The 20,050-nt window shown below is 40.0% G+C and overlaps 1 protein-coding gene across 3 annotated transcripts in view; it reads left to right on the top strand.

Annotated features, from left to right (window-relative positions):
- Positions 1 to 20,050, top strand: part of ADK (adenosine kinase) — a 564,182-nt gene that overhangs the window by 51,904 nt on the left and 492,228 nt on the right. For all 3 annotated transcript variants that reach the window (XM_077821816.1, XM_077821814.1, XM_077821815.1), the window contains exon 3: positions 10,623 to 10,676. In XM_077821816.1, the coding sequence (XP_077677942.1) occupies positions 10,623 to 10,676 (54 nt within the window). The remainder of the gene's footprint in view (positions 1 to 10,622; positions 10,677 to 20,050) is intronic.

Raw genomic sequence — 20,050 nt, forward strand, 5'->3', positions numbered from 1 at the left:
CATAGTAGAGAGATCATTAACCTCATGGACCACCTTTCGTATCCATTCACAATTGCATAACTTGTCTGAGGCAGCTGCAGCAATTGGTAATGTTGAAAGCGTTAATTTTCAATCCTCTTTAACATGATACAACTTTTTTTAAAGAAGACAAAGATATCCCCTTTCTCCTTTTGCTCTTAATTTCAGATCTCCTTTCTGTCACTCTTACTCCTCTTCCTCTTTCCCCAGCATGTTTCCTTAGCACTTAGCTTTCTTCTCTGTTGGACATATTATTCAGTTACCTGGTTATCTTTTACAGTGGGTTTTTTTTTTTTTTTGGCCAGAAGGGAATGTAAAATCATCTAATCTGACTGCCTACTCGCTTCTCCCCTGTTTACATAACCAAGTATCGCACTGGACCGCTTTACCACAGCCTCACACTGGGAACTCAAGTTGTTTCTTATCCACTGTGATCCTTAAATCCTTTTCAGAATCCACTGCTTTTCAGGGTACAGTCCATTCCCTTCCTGTAGCTATGACTTGCATTCTTTGTACCTAGATTTGTGTGTCTGCACTTAGCTGTATTTAGACATTTTATTTCAATGGGCCAAGGTTACCAAACGATCCAGATAACTCTGTGACTGCTCCATCCACCTCATTATTTACCAGTCTGCCAGACTTGTATCTCCTAAGAAGTTTATCAGAGTGATTTTATATTTAATTCCAGATCACTCATAAAAATGTTGAATAGCATCAGGCCTAGTACTGATTCCTGTGAAACCCATCTAGAAGCAGCCATAACTTTTCCCTAGGTGAATGCCTGGTGCTTTCTTCTGGACACTGACTCCTCTGCTGTAGGTGGCCAGCAGCTATAGCAGGTTGATTGTTGCAGGTTTTGGATTTGCAGAAAGTACACCTTCATTGTTGGGCCTTTTATCACTGTCATGTACAAATTGCCCTGAATCTTTCAGGTTAATGGAAAAGGATACTAGTTTCTGGACTCCGTGCCATCTTTGGCCAATAAGTTTAGTAAATATTTCTTGAATATAATAGCTTCCCTTATTAAATGTGTCATTGTATAGGAATAATAATTTTTTAATTGAAGGAAATAAATTACGTTGACTTGGGTGTGTCATTGTGAACACAATGCACAATTGCTTGGTGAGCTGCACTGACTGATTGTGGCTTTTGAGGTGAATTCTAAGGTGAGAACCTGGTTGTATCATTGTATGATACTGCCACACATTGTATGGCAGATTTTAAAGAGAGGTGCTCTTGAGACTATAGTGTACGAATACCCCTCAGCTTTGGAACCAGAGTCTTATGATGCTTGTGCTTCAATTATTAAAGGCTTCTCATAATCTTTTGGTTTCAGGCTTCCAGCTGGTAAAGATCTTCAAAATGTTTTATGTCCTATTAACAGTAATGGGATTGAAGCCACAGTTGCCCTCCTGTGTCATTTTGAGTTGTCTCTCAGACTGTCCTTAGTTGAGTAGCTCCGATTTTTATCTACAAGGGTTGTATGGGGGCAGACTCAGTCTCTCACTTTTAGTAGGTCTGAAGTCATGCTGCCCTGAAAGGAGGTGGTGATGTATTAGTGTGTGGTCCAGCTGTGAAATGAGATCAAGTAGACAGGGAAGGGGGAGAAGAACGGGAGGATGTGGAAAGAACAGGAGAATGTGGGAGGGCAGGGATACTTACAGGTGGGAATATGGTGTGACAATGAGACTAGATGACTGCACATGGATATACAGTAGGACAGGCAGAGATTTTTGGGGTGCAGGGTAATGAAACCCTGGTTATACTAGTAGGTTTTAATCATGTCTACATGATCAGGTTTTAATTGTATTCAACACTGGTTCAGCTGCATTAGTGAGCAATAGGTAACTTTCATAACGTAGACAACTTTTGAGAAGAAATGGGGGGAGAGTTTGAGGGATCAGAGACAGGGCGATGGGGGCAAGAGGCTATGGGGGCCAAGGGCTTGGAGGGTGGAAGAAGATAATAATGATAAGGGAGGGTATGGGAGCTTCTTAATCCCAGAAGTTAGGAGACAATAAGTGGCATCTCCCTCTAACAACCAGCAAAGTGACCTTCACTTGTTTGTGCAGAGATATGTTTTTGCTTTGTTTCCAAAAAGGCTATAGACCAAAAACCATCTTTTTTTTTTAAATAATTTTTAAAAACCTCATGCATTTTTGAGGGTTTACTCATGATTCTTTTAACTCTCCTAGCCTGAACCAGTGAAACTCTCCTGACTTTAAGAGTCTTAAGATTCAGTATATGGAATTTTCCTTAAAATGTTTAAAAATATCCATCTGTATGCTGACATAAATTTGAATTTTCCTAGAGTCAAAATGATTGCCATTTCCGATTATTCTCAGGGAGAGTAAATACACAGGCTACTTTCAGTTAAGATGGCTGTCATTTCTCCTATGACCTTTGCAGGTGGATGAGGCAGCCCCTAGCAAAGACGTCTCCCATTGTTTCCAGTTGCACTGAAGCCAGGGTGTCATCAAGTAAAATGGTGGTTCCTTCCGTGCTCTCTAATTTCCTGTCTATTTTTCTAACCATCAGAGGTTGAGGTGCTGTAGAGGTATAAGATAGCAGAGGGGGAAGAGTGAGGGGAAAACACAGGCACATGATTGACAGAAAACAGAGAGCATGAAGGCAGAACTTGAGTGGGGCAAGAGATTGTGTGACTTTCAGGATATGCTGCAGAGTCCCTCTTTTTTACTGGGACTTTAATGAACAGAGGTGATGTCCAAGGACTTGTGTTTGGGGTGGATGATGTGTGTATACTTCAAAAAAGACTTTATACTGGTTTAGTTGGTAATGTCTGGCTTAGATGGAGGTTTGCCTACTGGATTTATATTTATGCTGTGTGGTGTGTGGGATGGTTTTTTTGTTTAAAGAAATATCTGGCATATAGAGCCTAGGACAGGCTACTTATTTCTTTTATAGTGCTAAAAATAAAGTGCATGATCTTACATGTTAAGCTTTATGCTAGTGTTCTCTCTCTCTCCCTGCAATGTAGGAGATAACAGACTCTTTCAGAATTTGCAAGTGACTGGCCGTAACAGACAGTGCAGAAATTTTACTTGACATAAGACAATAGTACTTTCGCTGCTGTTAAAGCAGTTCAGTTACTCTCTCTGGTTCCTGTTTTGGTAAACCCCATCTGAAGCAATGGATAAATGGAATTACCAAGCTCAATGGTGCTAAATAGTGTGATAAAGTAACATTTTTGTTAATCTTTGTGTCTGGTAAGTCTAAACTTTTTTTTCTGGACTCCTAAGTCTGATTTGTTTTTGAATATCTATTGGGCTTAACCACATATATTGGTGATAGTCCTCAGCAAATGGGAAGGAGAATGCACCTTTGTAACAGGTTTTCAATATATCTCCGTTAGGCTTTTTAGCATCGAAAAATCCCAGGGGATCTCTAACTGCATCTATTTAAAGAGTAGCTGATGCACTCTTGAAAAAAATGGACAAGCAAGCACAGACATTCCTCATGCTCACTGTCCTAGTCTTTTTAGATTAATTATTGAAAACATATGTAACAAGCCTGATGGTGGGGTGTTTTGAATCAGACCAATAAGGAGAGGCAGAGGCAAGCTAACTACTACAGAGGCCAAATTATGTTTTCTCAGTCAGTTGAGGGTAAAGTAGAAATCACTTAGGTAGAAAAATAAATCACAAGCAAATCAATGAGTTACTTTTAGTAGGAACTACTACTTAAATTTACACTGTAAACTATTGCTGTTACCAACTGTATATTAACTACTGTTAACTAAATAAAACTCACTTTATAGGTAACAGTTTACATTTATGAAATACAGAATTTGGAATTAGAAAATACAATGCATTAGAATAGACCCCACCATTATATATTCCCTTTTCAGTTTCTCAGTTTTCAGCCTCTGGAAGCCCGGAATTTGGAGGAAAAGTTCTTAGGATTTTAGTTTATATGTTAAGCAATTCTCTTGGTAGCATTTGAGTTCCTGCATAAATAAAGACACGTATTCCTTGATTCAATGTATTGGTTTCTTGATTGAACAATTATCCCTCCACTCCTTTCTGGTTTAGTCTCTGCTCTTTTGACACTCTCTATTCGTGTCCCTTCACCTTGTATACCTTGAGATGCTGTCTGGGTGTTTTGTTTTGCAGTCCTTACTATTTTCTTATTTTTACTACAGCTCACATCCTTGTTATTTCTTAAACTGTAATTAAAGAGAAACGGACATATTTTATTACAGTTTATTTCCTTTCTATTTAATTCTTGCTTTACTTTTCTCACTGTTTTCTAGCAATGTTTTTTTTATTTCTTAGATTACTTTGAGATACTTCAGTTATTTTTCCTCTGGTCTAACTGTACTGTTCCTTTAACATTTCCTCTTTCCCCTTATACCACTCTTTTCTTTTTCTAGGTACTGCCTCTTTTGTGACTATCCCTATTGTTCCTACTATCTCCGTCTTTCCCGGCTCCGCTGAACTGGACTTTTTCCCTTTTCAGTTGGGTTCCTGGTGCCCCTACAATGATGCAACTCAGTCACTGAGGCTGCTTGCGCCCCACTTACTGCATCCCTTCTTTTCTGGTGCCAGGTGCTGCCTCACTTGTTACTGGCCACTGTCTCTCAGTGTGGGCAGCCTCCTTCCAGATACCACATGCCAATTCCACTCCTGTCTGTTTGGCATGCTCACAGCAGTGATCTGGAAGGAAAAGCTGCTGCCTGCTCTCTCCTACTATTTTTTTATTTTATTAATTTATCCCCACAAAATTGTCCTGGGCTCAAGCTCACCCACTTCAACTGCCCTGAATCATTAGTTCAAGATCTCCTTCTCCACTCCCCAGAGTAGCAGTTTCAGGCTCCTCTTCTTTTTAAAAAATACAAAATGACATTCTAAACACCAACTTCACTGCTCTCATTGCTCTTGTGACCCAGCAGCCTCCAGTGCAGGTGGGGCATTACATACACACAAAAGTATCTTTTTTTTTTTTTTTTTTTCTTTTTTGCAAGAGACCAAACGTGGCTTTAACATCACTTTAGGAAACACAACTGCATTGAAGAAGGCCAACTCATTCTTTTGGATGACATCTTCTGATAAACCTGAAGCAAGAGCTGTTTGTGGAAATTATTTGGGTTGCTCAGGGACTTTAATGAGAGTTTCTGCAGAGGTGCATGTGCAAAGTTACATTCTAAAAGGCCCCTTTTAATGATTGAAGTAGAGACTAGCACAGTACAGCACTTCTTTAGAAATATTATACCATTAACTCGTATGCTCATCAGTACAGCTGACTTCACTGTACTAACTACTGCTCTAGGTTTCTCATAGGGCATCCTCAAAAAGCGACTTTCCCAGCACCTCGAGGTGGGTGTTTTTTTTTTTTTTTTTTTACTAAGATGGAAGAAACTCTGTCTGAGAAATGTACCCCTTTCTCTCTCATCATTTTAAAATCGGTTTCAGTAATGTAGTTGATATGCTGCTTATTATAGATACAATTTTGTCACGGTAAAATTAAGCAAAATTCACAGAACAGCCACGAGGGAAAAACAGACAGATTCAGGGTATGGTCACAGTGGCGCTGAAGCCAAAGACGGAGCCCCACCGCCTGGGGCTGAGAGCTGGAGACCAAGAAATCAGAGGTCTGTTAAAGTCACAGAATCCATGACCTCCGTGACCAAATTGTATCCTTACTTATTATAATTGCCAGACAATGTAGTAGTTACTATTTTTAAACAAAGCCCCCTGTGCCAGTGTGTATAATGTGGAACTGGCTTGATCAGCTATAGCAGGAGAGTCTGTATGTAACGTGTTCACATCCATATGAACATCAAACAAGGGGGAAAATGACTGCACGGTTGCAATATACACATTTCTTCTTTCATTCATAGCTTTTTGTCTAGTCCACGTTATAAACTAATAGTTTTTTTTTTAAAAAAACTTGCACTGATAGGACTTGTTCTGTTCAGCACCTTATTTCTTCATGATCCCTTTTTTCTGAAATTATAAATTAAATTTTAGTTTTTATACAACTTTTTCTACTTCTGCGCAATTTCAGTGATGGACATTTAGACTTAATCACATATATGTGCACCTTGCTTGGGGGATATATAAAATTTTTAACTTTGATCTCTACACTGGCTTCATATGCTGTATATATCCGAGGTTTCAGAGTAACAGCCGTGTTAGTCTGTATTCGCAAAAAGAAAAGGAGTACTTGTGGCACCTTAGAGACTAACCAGTTGGTTAGTCTCTAAGATGCCACAAGTACTCCTTTTCTTTTTATATATCCAAGGTAACACAACTTTTTTGTTTAATCTCATTAGTGCAATTCACAGGCAGTCATGAAGGGGAAATCCTTTTTACTAGATATTCTGCTAAACTCAGTTTTTATCTATTGGCCCATATCTCCAAATGACACTTATGTATCTTGGGCCTTAGGGCAGTTATGTTTTCTTACCAGCTTTTCAGGAAATTCTGGTTCATGGAACAGGTCTGGGCTTGATGCTAACCTGGAGTTAATTCTCTAATTCAGTGGAGTAAGGTGAAGGCCAGACCAGTGACTTTTTTTCTTTTAACTTTTCCTTGATTAACAATAAGAAAACGCTTAATATCAAAGGGCAAAACAATTCAAATTTGAACTAGTCTTATATAATGTTCAGTTGAAGGATCTTAAAACAAATGATTCTAAAAAATAGATCACATCTTATCTGAATAACACTTGCAGTTTAACTAGCTAGGTTACGATCCAAGACTCCCAAGCTTCAGAGCATAAATTGATAACTGTTACAGTTAAGACACTTTTTCTCACCATGTTAAGTATTGAAAATTGGGAGGAATTGGCCACTATAGGAAATGGAACACTTGATTGTTGGCCTATTTTCATATGCTCATTTTTACAGTGGGTGGAATGCCTGTGGCAGCAGGTAGTAAAACTGTAAAAACATATGATGGAAAGCACTGATGGGCTGCCAAAATCTTAACAACCGGTTCCCTATAAAAAGTTCTGATTTAAGGGATGTGCCTCTGTCCTGCCCCCATCCCCCCGGCTCCATCTTGCCCCCACAGGCTCTGTCCTGCCCCCCTGCCCTCCCCAGGCCCGTTCTCCATCCCAGGTGCCTGCTGGTGGCACAGGAGTCCTGCAGCCCTTGCATCAGTGGGGTTGCTCCCGGCATGTGGGGCGGCGGCTCCCTGCAGGCAAAGACTGCCATCTGCCTGACTCCCCACCGCGGAATGTGAGCGCCCCTGAGTGTTGGAGGCTGGACAGCACCACAGCACAGGAGCGGGAGAGACTGGGCGGGGGGCTCATCCCAGCATGCCCAAGGCAGCCCCCAGCCATGGCACCAGCCGGCCCTGTCCGGCTCCTGGGGCAGAGAAAGCTGCTGCTGCCAGGGGCCTGGCTCCCCGGCCCTACCTCCTTTTTGTCAAGGTGTAAATGCTGCTTGTGGTGCTATTTTTCAGTTGAGGCTTACAACCAATGAGACTACAATTTGACGCATGAAGGGGAATTTGAATGTTTACGTAAATGGCATGTAAATACCTTGCAGCACTGGCTACAACAGTGCTATGCGAACACCTGTTCTTACTTCCAGGAGACACTGTAAATAAAAAGGGGGCAGCATTATCTCCTTGTAAATGTAAACAGACTTGTTTGTCTTAGTGATTGGCTGAACAAGAAGTAGGACTGAGTGAGCTTGTAGGCGCTAAAGTTTTACATTGTTTTGTTTTTTACTGCAGTTATGTAACAAAAAATAAATCTATGACTGTAAGTTGCACTGTAATGATAGAGATTGCACTACAGTACTTGTATGAGGTGAATTAAAATACTATTCTTTTGTTTTTAAAGTGCAAATATTTGTAATAAAAATAATACAAAGTGAGCACTGTACACTTTGTATTCTGTTGTAATTGAAATCAATATATTTGAAAATGTAGAAAAACATCCAAAATGTGTTTAATAAATTTAAATTGTATTCTATTGACAGTATGATTGAAACTATGATTAATCACAACTATTTTTTTAATCTATTCAATTTGTTTTGTGTTAATCGCATACATTAGCTGCTATTGACAGCTTTAGTGTTTGCCCTTTAAGAGGGTTGGAGTTCAGCCTTACTTTTCCTAGATGTAGCCTACTTTCCTAGGTGTAGAGAGTGAGTCCATGGGTTATACAATGGAAGCCTTGACTCAGCACAATCCTTCTGGGGAAAGTAAGTGCAGCCTGAGTTAGTTTGAGGAGGGAGCTTGCAGGGAGGAGAGGAGGTGAAACTCTCCAAGGCTCCCAGGCAAAAGGCCTTGGGGAGATAGACATGTAAGGAGCAGACACTCATGGGGTGAAAAGCCCAATTCTGAGGCCATGTCTACATGATGGGGTAATGTGCAGAATGGGAATAATTTCTAAAGTGCACAAATGTGTTGCATGTTAATTGGTGCGTGTAGATCCGGCTGGTGCACTTTAATGTAGTGCTGTTTGAAACAGTGCTACCGTAAAGAACACTAAGGAACTTCTAATACACGCCAGCAGGGTCTACACGGACCAGTTAGTAAGTGTACTTATGAAATCTCACCCCTGTAGTGCACATTGGTGCTCTGTGTAGAGATATCCTAAAAGGGATGCAGAGGAGTGTGAGCCTGGAGGGAGACCTATAAGGAAGGGGAAAACCTGATAGAAGAATGGAAAGACTTCTGAGCTGAGAGAGGCGGCTAAAGCCCATTTATAAATTGAAAGGACAAACTAAGCCCAAGGGAGCAGGATTGTGAAAACAACAGATGGAATGTTTTGTTCGCATGATGGAAAGGAAACTGTGGTGGTGGGAAGGCCCAAAGTCAGACTAGTTATGTCCCTCCTCCAGTCATTAAAGATCCCATGGTGTATTTCCTGACTGTTTAGTTCTAGTGTCCTGGACAAATTCTGTTTACTGTACATAATTACACAAACTGAATTCCTCCTTTAGTGTGAAGTGAAGAAGTTCCTTTTTCATGTCTTATCTGAAAAGTTATGTGGAGCTATTGGTGAAGCATGGCTATTGTATTATACTTCTGACAAGGTTCCATTTCAGTGGTGGATGAGGTGATCCCTATATATGGAATGTATTGCACAGTAGGTAAAGTATTAAGGATAGGAATATAATTAATGCTGGTCAATATGGAAAATAGGTCTTGTCAAACAAACCTGATTTCATTCTTTGACATTACAAGTTTGGTTGAAATAGGTACACGTTAGATATTTGTAAGGCATTTTAAGTTAGTATTGCATGATATTCTAATTTTAAAAAATCACTGTGCAATATCAATAAAATACATGTTACATGAATTTAAAACTGGCTAATGGATCTCAAAAAGTAGTTGCTAATGGGGAATCATCATCAAATGCGGCTGTTATTAGTGGAGTTCCACAGGGATCAGTGGTAGGCTTGATGCTAGTCAACATTTTGACTGATGTGGAAATAAATATGAAGTCACTGCTGATAAAATTGGTAGATGGCATGAAGATTGGCAGAGTGGTAAATAATGATGAGGATGGCAGCAGCCATACAGAGGTGATCTGTATTGCTTGGTAAACTGGATCCATTCAGACGAAATGCATTGTAATACAGCCAAAAGGAAGGCTATTAATCTAGGCATAAGGAATGCAAGCCATTGCTACAGAGTGGGGGTGCTATCTCATGGAAATTAGTGACTCTGAAGAAGATTTAGGGGATATAGTTGATAAAGAACTAAACATGCGCTCCCAGTGGAATGCTGTAGCAAAAAGGCCCAGTAAAATCCTTGAATGTATAAATGAGGGTATAGGAATAGGACTGTGATTTTTACCTCTGTATCTGGCATTGGTTAGAGTGATACTACAACACTGTGTCCAGTTCTCGTGTCAATATCTTGAAAAAGGATGTTGGGGTGTAGGATATTGCCACAAATGATTCAAGGTCTGGAGAAAATGCTTTAGAGCAACAGATGAGAGCTCAATCTGTTCAGTTAAACAATAAGATTGGGTTCAATACAGAGGTAAGTGGGTGAAATGTAATGACCTCTGAGATAAAGGAGATCATACCATATAATATAATGGTCCCCTCTAGCCTCTAGTTCTATGGATTTATGAACGAAACAAAGTACCATGGAATCCTTCTGGATATAAATAAATACTGCATATTTTAGCATGAAGAATTCCAGGGTTTATGGTCATGATGTATGCAGATCAGTTGGAGCTTCCCTTCCCCAGAAAAGCATGAAGTAATGTAACACTTAAATCAGCCTGAATTTACATGCTGGTACTTTTTTTTCACATCTGCCTCCACTTCCCTCCTGAAGCTTTTAATTGCTGTGGGTTCTCAAAACTTCTGTACAGTTTTTCTCTTGACACCTCACAATATCCATGGGAATTATTTGTTGGCGGTCTTTATTTTTTGTCATGCAAGATGAAGACTTTGTGATGTTAGCTATGTTAACTCTAAAATGCTGTCTATTTTAACAAATATTGCTCTCTAGTTTTAAAATACGTGAAAAGGCTTTCAGTAGACAAAGATTTTAAGATTGTCTACTTTTCAAATGTAAACTGAAAACAAATTTTTTGTTTAAGAACTAAAGTAACTTTTCTCCTGTTTTTTTCCCCCCCCTCCCCCCCATCCCACCCCCTTTAAGGTATGGGCTGAAGCCAAATGACCAAATCTTGGCAGAGGACAAACATAAAGAACTGTAAGTTTTTATATACTCTTGTATTTAGGCTGACAGACACAATTATGTGCATATGAATTTGCTCCTTCTCCTACCCTTTTTAAAAAAGGTTTGAAACAGTTACTGTAAGAAAATGTTTGCTGTTTTTCAAGACAGTGTTTTTTTCCCCTTAGGGCTTGTCTACATGGTGGGGTAAAGCACCCTATGGGCGTGTATGATTTCTAAAGCACACTGATGTATTGCACTTTGATTCATCAGTACACACCACCACGGTCTACACAAACACTTCCTTGAGCATTTTAACGTACAGTACTGCCTTAAAGTGCAGCGGACCTGTAGTGTTCACTGCCAGGGCCTGCAAAGACCAGTGGTTGCGCAACATGTCACTGAGCTTTAGAAATCACATTTCCCGTAGTGCACGTTGCTGCTCCTTATAGACAAGCCCTCAGAGTTCAGTAGTATCTGCTGCTGTGTGTTACTTTACTGTCATCAGTAGCTACATGGTTGAAGAATACCATAATGTAGCTACTGATGACATACCGTAAGCAAACTTATGGGGAAATACACCCCCATCCCGCACTTCCCCTGCTGATTGTGGTAACTCGCGCTAAGCTCTAGTAATGATGACATAATTAGTGAATGTCCACAAGCAGTGTTTTTGATATGAAATCATTATTCATATCTGCTGCAAACTGAAAAAAACAACTATTTCAGGTAATGTCCTTTTATTTAAACTGATAATACTGCACAGTGCTTTTGCATTCTGTTACTTATTGTCAGCTTCCTAATTTCTGTGATCTTAAAATGTTGCCTATTTTAGCTGAGCTGACTTCATTACTCTTTTTACATGAGAACTTATGAACTAACCTGTGGAAGATTTTCTTTATCTACATAGTTATTAATTCATTGTCTTGCAGCACAACTGGCAATAGATATTTTAATCAAATGGTATAACAAAAACATGAATATTTTTTTAAAAGCTTGAAATCCAAATAATGGTTCCAAATAAATCTCAAAGCAGTATGTGAGAAACCTAGAGGAAACTCTAGAGCCATCAGTGGAACTTCTTGAAAAGCCTATTAAGGATACTTCCTCTGTAAATCAGCATATATCTTCTGTGATGCTCTCCTCAGGGAGTCCAGAACTATAAGCCCCAATGTTACTACTTCACCTCAGTAAGAGAGAGCTTTGCTGGAGCTACAATTGTGTGATAGCTCCCTTCCACGCTCGTCTGGCCACCTCACCAGCAAACTCCTCAAGACACTGCCAGTCTAAACCTTGCCTTGCAGGTAACAGTGAACTCCAGCTCCTGAGTGTCCCCCCCATGTTAGATGTGCCCTTTGCAAATTGGCATAAAGGGGCTCTTAATGTCACACCTTCAGTCATATGAATCACTTAATATAAGTGAACATATGGAATGTTTCGACCGCTCAAAACAAACAGCTTGTCGTTGACCCTGCCAAGGAACCACCGGGTTTTGATTTATGTCAGAAAGTCTGGTACAGATTGAATTGCTTCAGGACATCTCATAGGAGATGTGGACAAACCCTCTTTAAATGGAAAATGAGGCAAACACCTGTATGTGACTGGCTGGTCACCAGGCACAAACGATGGAGGACTTCATGGCTGAGTGTCCCCTTCATTCTTTCATCAGGGGCCTGAAGGACATTCACCAGCTCACTACTGAGGCAGTGTGCTGGCTATCAAATCTAGATATAAATTTGTAGTTGTTGCTACCTACCCAAACTATAGAAAAGAAGACTTAATATAAGGAGGAGAATCCTTTTGCATCCAGAATAACATTGATTTTTCCCCCCCATGGCTAAATATAAACAGTAGTATGAAAAGTTTACATTTAACTTTAGTGCAGGTACTGAATCTTTCCCATATGTAGATGGTACTAATGTGCTTCTGGAATATAAATAATGTTGTTAAAATGTCAACAGAAACTATGCAGAATGGCTAAGTTTCTGAATTTTTTGATCTTTGCATGCCTGCTTTCTCAACCTTAATATTGCAATAATAGTAACTTGATATATAATTTAAAAATATCTACAGGTATCATATCCCTTAAGATAACCTAAAGCTTAAAATAATTCTGTGTGCACCCAGGATTCTAAGCTGCATGTGCATAAAATTCTGCGTTGACATGTGTAACGATGCTGGTTCTGGCGGGACCCAACTGAGAGTGCCAGTTCAGGACAAATTGCTTAAAGCAGGGCAGTTACAGCCCAAGGCAGGTGTTCTTTTGCACACCAAGGCAAGGCAAACCAAACCAGCCAAGTAGAGAAGACTTTGGTTTTACCTCACTGGCTAACCACAAGTCACACAAGCAATTCCCTTAGACACTCCAGTTTCCCAGTATCACCACCAGTGCCACTCGTTATGGGGGCAAATGGTTATGAACGCCAATGCCCCACTAAAATAAAAAAGGTTCTCTCGATCCCAAAGGACCAAGCCCCAGACCCATGTCAATATACAAATCAGATCTTAACCACAAATCACACTGTTGCCAATCCTTTAGAATCTAAAATCTAAAGGTTTATTCATGAAAGGAAAAAGAGATAGATGAGAGCTAGAATTGGTTAAATGGAATCAATTACATACAGTAATGGCAAAGTTCTTAGTTCAGGCTTGCAGCCGTGATGGAATAAACTGCAGGTTCAAGTCAAGTCTCTGGAGTACATCCACAACTGGGATGGGTCATCAGTCCTTTGTGTAGAGTTTCTGTTTGTAGCAAAGTCCCTCCAGAGGTATGAAGCAGGATTGAAGACAAGATAGAGAAGCTGCGGCAGCTTTTTATACTTTCTTGCCATGTGGTCTTTCTTTCTTTGTTCCAAAGACAAGCTGTCCATCGCTTGGCATGGAAAAACCTCAGAGTTCTGTCCATAACATGCCTTGCTGAGTCACAAGGTGTGTCTGCCTTCTGTCAATGGGTCAGTTGTATATCTGATGGCCCTTAATGGGCCATCTAGCAGGATAGGCAGAGCTGACACCAACTTGTCTGGTGTGTCACCCAGAAGCATAACATACATTATAGAGCCAATATTCATAACTTCAACTACAAAAATGATACGCACATATAGACAGCATAATCATAACCAGCAAACCATAACGTCTTACGCAACAACCTTTATGCAATATTTGTTGCAAATATATCACAGTGGTTGCAATAGCGATGTATACGGTTACAGATTCTGTTAATAACATCACAACATGCTAAAAATTTTCTTCAAACTAATTGTTTTCCCTTCCTTTGCCAGGGAACAGCCCAAGTCTGAAAATTCTAGCTTAAGCCCTTGGAGATTTTATGAGTGCAAATTTTGTCTTCATGCTTGAGTAACTCAAAAATGTCTGAACGGATTCAGGTCCAACTTAGAAGAAAAAGAAAAAACATTTGTGCTGTGACCAGGGATGGAAAATTTTAGCCTAAGGGGAATTTGTAAGAAATGTAGGGCAACTAAAAAGGGATTAGGATCTGCTAGTCAGTGTTCACTGCCTTTAAAAGCTATAAAGCAACGTTAAAGAACTGCTGTCTGTTTTTGGAGGTTTGGCTGTAATTATCAAACTTAGGTCAATGGAAGGTGGGGTTGTAAAGGGACATTAAGTTTGGGAAGTAAAAGGAGAGGACGGGACTCTAAGGGTATGTCTACACTACCCACGTTACAGCGCGGCCGTAGCAGCGCTGTGACGTGGGCAGTGTAGACGCACTTCATCACCGGAAAAGAGCTCTCCTGGCGATTTAAAAAACAAACAAACCCACCCCTAACGAATGGTGGTAGCTTTATTGCCAGGAGTGTGGCTCCCGGTGATAACGAGCTGTCTACACTGGCGCTTTTCAGCACCAAAACTTTTGTCACTCAGGGTGTGTTTTTTCACACCCCTGAACGATAAAAGTTTTAGCGCTGAAAGTGACAGTGTAGACACAGCCTAAGGCTCAATGTCCTTAGAAAAGCAGAGCCATTCTGGAGTTTAGTCCTAATTGGCTACCTTAAAATTTAAATGTACGAATGAGAACACTTTAAGTGTATTTGAACCATGGAGAGGGAGGAAGTCTTAATGACCAGACTTAGAATTCTTAGGTTCCTTGGAAAGCCTTTTAGTTTTACTGAAACACAACATTTAGCTTTGAAAGATGATAAAAATAATTAACTAAAGCTGCCTTTATAAGACTGCAGTTCCCAGTAATGAAGAAACGTCTTTTCAAAACCCATGAAGTTGGCTTGGTGGTCCATATGCAGGGAATTGGGGATAATCTGAGATATATGCAAATGGAAAAGGGTAAATCCTTGCATACTGCTCAAAACTCTTGGATAGGTGAGATGTATTGTTGAGGCATCTGTGCCCCTGCTTAAGTATGTGAGGACATGCAGTGATACTCTGTTTCTTTGCTCACAAGAAAAGGAGTTAGTGAGTAATATTGGGTCATGATTGTGGGAAAGTATCAGGATATTCAATTTGATAAAGGCAGAGGACCAAAAATAATGTTGGTCATCAGAATAATTGAGATCTAAATGGAAAATCTGGCAGACTTCTGTCAATACTCATAGGTAAAGGCACAATCCCTTGCTGCTCTGAACCTAAAATCCTGAGTTCTCTCCCAAGTTTGTCCAGTTGACAGAGAACAAAGGGGAAGAAATAGAAGGGTTGAAGACAACCTTACAAGAAATATCCTGCTATATACAAAACACGGCTTTCATAGTGATTTGGTCACTTTCCCAGTATAAATAATGTCAGTAAAAAATTATTAGCTGCAGCTTTGGTATACTCAGTTACTTAAATTCTTGTTAGCAAGAATGAGACATCTTGTGGGAGGAAAGTGTATGAAGGACATAAGAAACAAGATGCCAGGGCCTGAGATGTTACTGGGCAAACAGTCTCGAATAACCAGAGTTTGTTGTATATACTCACTCTTTTTATTCACTGCAAATCCATTAGAGTTGATACATATGTAAAAGTGAATTTGAAGCCATAAAAGAAAATGCTTATTTCCACACAATGTTTCCTCTAAGTCTAAAACAAGTGTTTCTGGATTTCAAATGTTATATTAAATCAGTATCTTAGATGTCTGTATACTAATGCGAGAAGTATGGGGATTAAGCAGGAAGAACTTAAGATGCTAGTTAATAAACACAACTATGACATAGCATGCATCACAGAGACTTGGTGGGATGACACACGACTGGAATATTGGTATAGAAGGGTACAGTTTGCTTATGAAGACAGGCAGGGAAGAAAGGGAGGAGGTGCTGCATTATATATTAAAAATGTATACACTTGGACTGAGGTTGAGATGGAAATAGAAGACAGACTTGTTGAAAGTCTCTCTGGGTAAGGATAAAAGGGGCAAAAAAAAATGATGTCATGGTAGGGGGTCTACTGTGGACCACCAACGAAGAAGAAAGAGGTGGATGAGGGTTTTTTTAAACAGCTAACAAAATCATCCAAAGCACAGGACTTGGTGGTGATGGGGGACTTCAACTACCGAGACATCTGTAGGGAAAATAATATGGCAGGGCACAGATTATCCCGCAACTTCTTGGAATGTATTGGAGACATGTATTATTTCAGAAGGTGGAGAAAGCTCCTAGTGGAGAGGCTGTGCTAGATTTGTTTTTTGACAAATAGGAAGGAACTGGTTGAGAATTGAAAGAGGAAGGCTTGGGTGAAAATGATCATTAAAGGGTAGAGTTCAGGATTCTAAGGAATCATAGGAGGGAAAACAGCAAAATAAAGACAATTGATTTCAAGAAGGCAGACTTCAGCAAATTCAGGGAGTTGGAAGGTAAGATCCCATGGGAAGCAAGTCTAAGGGGAAAAACGATTGAAGACAGTTTGCAGTTTTTCAGAGAGAGATTATTAAGGGCACAAGAGCAAACTATCCCACTGTGTAAGAAAGATAGGAAGTATGGCAAGAGACCACCCTGTCTTAACCAGAAGATCTTCAATGATCAAAAAATGGAATCTAGGTCAAATGACAAAGGATGAATGATAAACAAATAACACAAGTATGTAGGGACAAAATGAGAAAGGCCAAGGCACAAAATGAGATTAAACTATCTAGAGACATAAAGGGTAATAATAAAACAATCTACAAATCCATTAGAAGCAAGAGGAAGACCAAGGACAGGGAAGGCCCGTTATTCAATGGTGGGGGTGGGGGGAACGGCAACAGTAACAGAAAATGTGGAAATCTTAGAAGTGCTAAATGACATTTTTTTGTTTTGTTTTCATCAGAAAGGTTGCTAGCTGTTGGACGTCTAACATAGTGAATGCCAGTGAAAATGAGGTAGATATGAGGCTAAAATAGAGAGAGAACTATTTAAAAATTACTTAGACAAGTTAGATGTCTTCAGGTCACCAGAGCCTGATAAAATGCATCCTAGAATACTCAAGGAGCTGACTGAGGAGATATCTGAGCCATTAGCGATTATCTTTGAAAAGTCATGGAAGACCAGAGAGATTCCAGAAGACTGAAAGAGGGCAAATATAGTGCCAATCTATGAAAAGGGGAATAAGTACAACCCAGAGAATTACAGACCAGTCAGCTTAACTTCAGTAACTAGAAAGATAATGGAGCAAATAAATAAACAATCAGTTTGCAAACATTTTAAAAGATAATGTGATAAGTAATAGCATGGATTTGTCAAGAACAAATTGTGTCAAACCAACCTAACTACTTTCTTTGATAGGGTAACAAGCCTTGTAGATGGGGGGGAAGCAGTAGATGTGGCATATCTTGACTTGAGTAAGGCTTTTGATACTCTCTTTCTTGACCTTCTCAGAAACAAACTAGGGAAATACAAGCTAGATGGAGCTACTATAAGGTGGTGCATAACTGGTTGAAAACCATTCCCAGAGAGTAGTTATCAGTGATTTACAGTCAAGCTGGAAGGGCATATCGAGTGGGTTCCCTACAGGGATCAGTTCTGGGTCCGGTTCTGTTCAGTATCTTCATCAATGATTTAGATAATGGCATAGAGAATACATTTATAAAGTTTGTGGAAGATGATACGCTGGTAGCGGTTGCAAGTGCTTTGGAGGATAGGATTAAAATTCAAAATGATCTGGACCAGAAATGGTCTGAAATAAATAAGATGAAATTCAGTGAGGACAAATGCAAAGTATTCCATTTAGGAAGGAATAATCAGTTACACACATACAAAATGGGAAATGACTCCCTAGGAAAGAGTACTGCAGAAAGGGATCTGGAAGGATTATAGTGGATCATAAGCTAAATATGAGTCAACAGTGTAACACTGCAAAAAAATCAAACATCATTCTGGGATATATAAGCAGAAGAGTTTTAAGCAATACATGGGAAGTAGTAATTCTGCTCTATTCTGCACTGATTAGGCCTCCACTGGAGTGCTGTGTCCAGTTCTGGGCATCACATTTCAGGAAAGATGTGGACAAAGTCCAAAGAAGAGCAACAAAAATGATTAAAGGTCTAGAAAATATGACCTATGAGGGAAGATTGAAAAATGTGGGTTTGTTAACTGTGGAGAAGAGAAGTCTGAGAGGGGATATAACAGTTTTCAGCTGCATTAAAAAGTTGTTATAAGGAGGAGAGAGGAAAAAATGTTCTCCTTAACCTCCGAGATAGGACAAGAAACAGTGCGCTTAAATTGCAGCAAGGGCAGTTTAGGTTGGACATGAGGGAAAACTTCCTATCTGTCATGGTAGTTAAGCACTGGAATAAATTGCTAGGGAGGTTGTGAAATCTCCTAAAAGCAGATTAGACAAACACCTGTCAGGCATGGCCTAGATAATACTTAGTCCTGCCATATGTGTAGGGGGCTGGACTAGATGACCTCTCGAGGTCCCTTCCAGTTCTATTATTCTGATTAATTCTCACTGTAAATTTGACCTATTAATAAGTTTGTGCACATTTGGGTTCAAAAGAGTGGTGTATATATTTCAGGAGCGCTGACAGAAAGCCTACTTCCAGGCCTCTTGGCATAGTACTACACACCCCCTTTCTGTGTTGCTCACCAACTTATATTTATGCAAACTTTCATCCAGTTAAACTGTCATTTTTTTCTGGCCAGAATCCCACTTTGTGGGATTACTAGGTTATGATTTCAGTATGGGTGTACAACATTTTTGCTGTGTTTTAAAAAAATAAAAATGTTTTTATTGCATGAAGTGTACAGTCCATGGAGGGCCTTTTTTGTTTTTGTTATTTTGTTTTGGACTAAAGAGGGCAAGTACTGTTTTTCCCTTTAAACATGATTAAGGCTAAGATTTTGTCTCTCTTATTTTTAGTAAAAGTCACTGACAGGTCACTGGCAATAAACAAAATTCACAGGACCCTGTCTTGTCGGTGACTTCACTAAAAATAACCAGGGGCAGAGCTTGGTGGGGGGAGGGAGACTGACAGGGCACAGCCATGGGGGGTGCACAGCCCCTTCTCCAAAGCTGTCCGCAGCTGCAGGACAGGGGTGCGCCAAGCCCCAGCTCGGGGGAGGGGCACATGGCCCTGGGAAACCGTGAGGGGGGCACATGGCCCCTGCTGCAGCCGCAGCCCCCGGTGGAAGCTGTGGAGTAGGGGCGCATGGCCTCCACTGCGGTCCCCACTGCAAGCTGCAGGATCCTGGTTCTGGCCCCAGTTGCAGGGCAGGGGTGCACAGTCCCTCCTCCAGCCCTGGCTTCAGCCCCTGACAGCTGAAGCCGAAGAAATCACATTTATCTGGTAAAGTCACAGAATCCGTGACCTCCAGGCCTAAATTGTAGCCTTAAACATGATGCATAAGATAACACTTTTATTTAATCTGCTGCAGATCCTTTCAAGTCTTAAGAACAGCCTCCACCCTGGAATTCTAATTATATATGAACATTGACGTTCATAACACACTGTTATCTTTTGTGGTTGGTCAGAAGAATATTTAAATTTTTAAGAAGAAAGCAGGAGGCTAAACCATATGAAAATAGTTTACAGATGCTTAGTTTTTTAAAACTGTTCAACAACGTAGTACCTATATAAACAAGATAAAGTTGCATACTAAAAGCTGTTATATGTTGAATTTGAATAGTAAACTAGTATCTGCTTCACAGAATATTGTGAGAATTAGTTGTGTTTGCATAGGGTTTAAAAAATATAAATGTTAAAATGATGAGCTCTTAGGTGGTTTTTAACCATAAATCTCAAAGCTCTTCATAAGAACCCAGCGGGGTTGATGGTATTCCTGTTTTATAGATGGGGAAACTGAACCACAGAGGTCAAGTGGCTTGCCAAGGTTAAGCAGTACAACTGTGGCAGAGCCAAGAATAAAATGCAGGTCTCCTGATTGCCTGTCCAGTGTCCTGTCCATTGGACCGCACTGAGTGGAGATGCATATATTCTGCAAGCTTATTCAGAAGACTTAATGTTTTACTTAAGTAAGCAAGTCTAC

The sequence above is a fragment of the Eretmochelys imbricata genome, chromosome 7 (assembly GCF_965152235.1).
Source record: "Eretmochelys imbricata isolate rEreImb1 chromosome 7, rEreImb1.hap1, whole genome shotgun sequence".
Taxonomy (NCBI): Eukaryota; Metazoa; Chordata; order Testudines; family Cheloniidae; genus Eretmochelys; species Eretmochelys imbricata.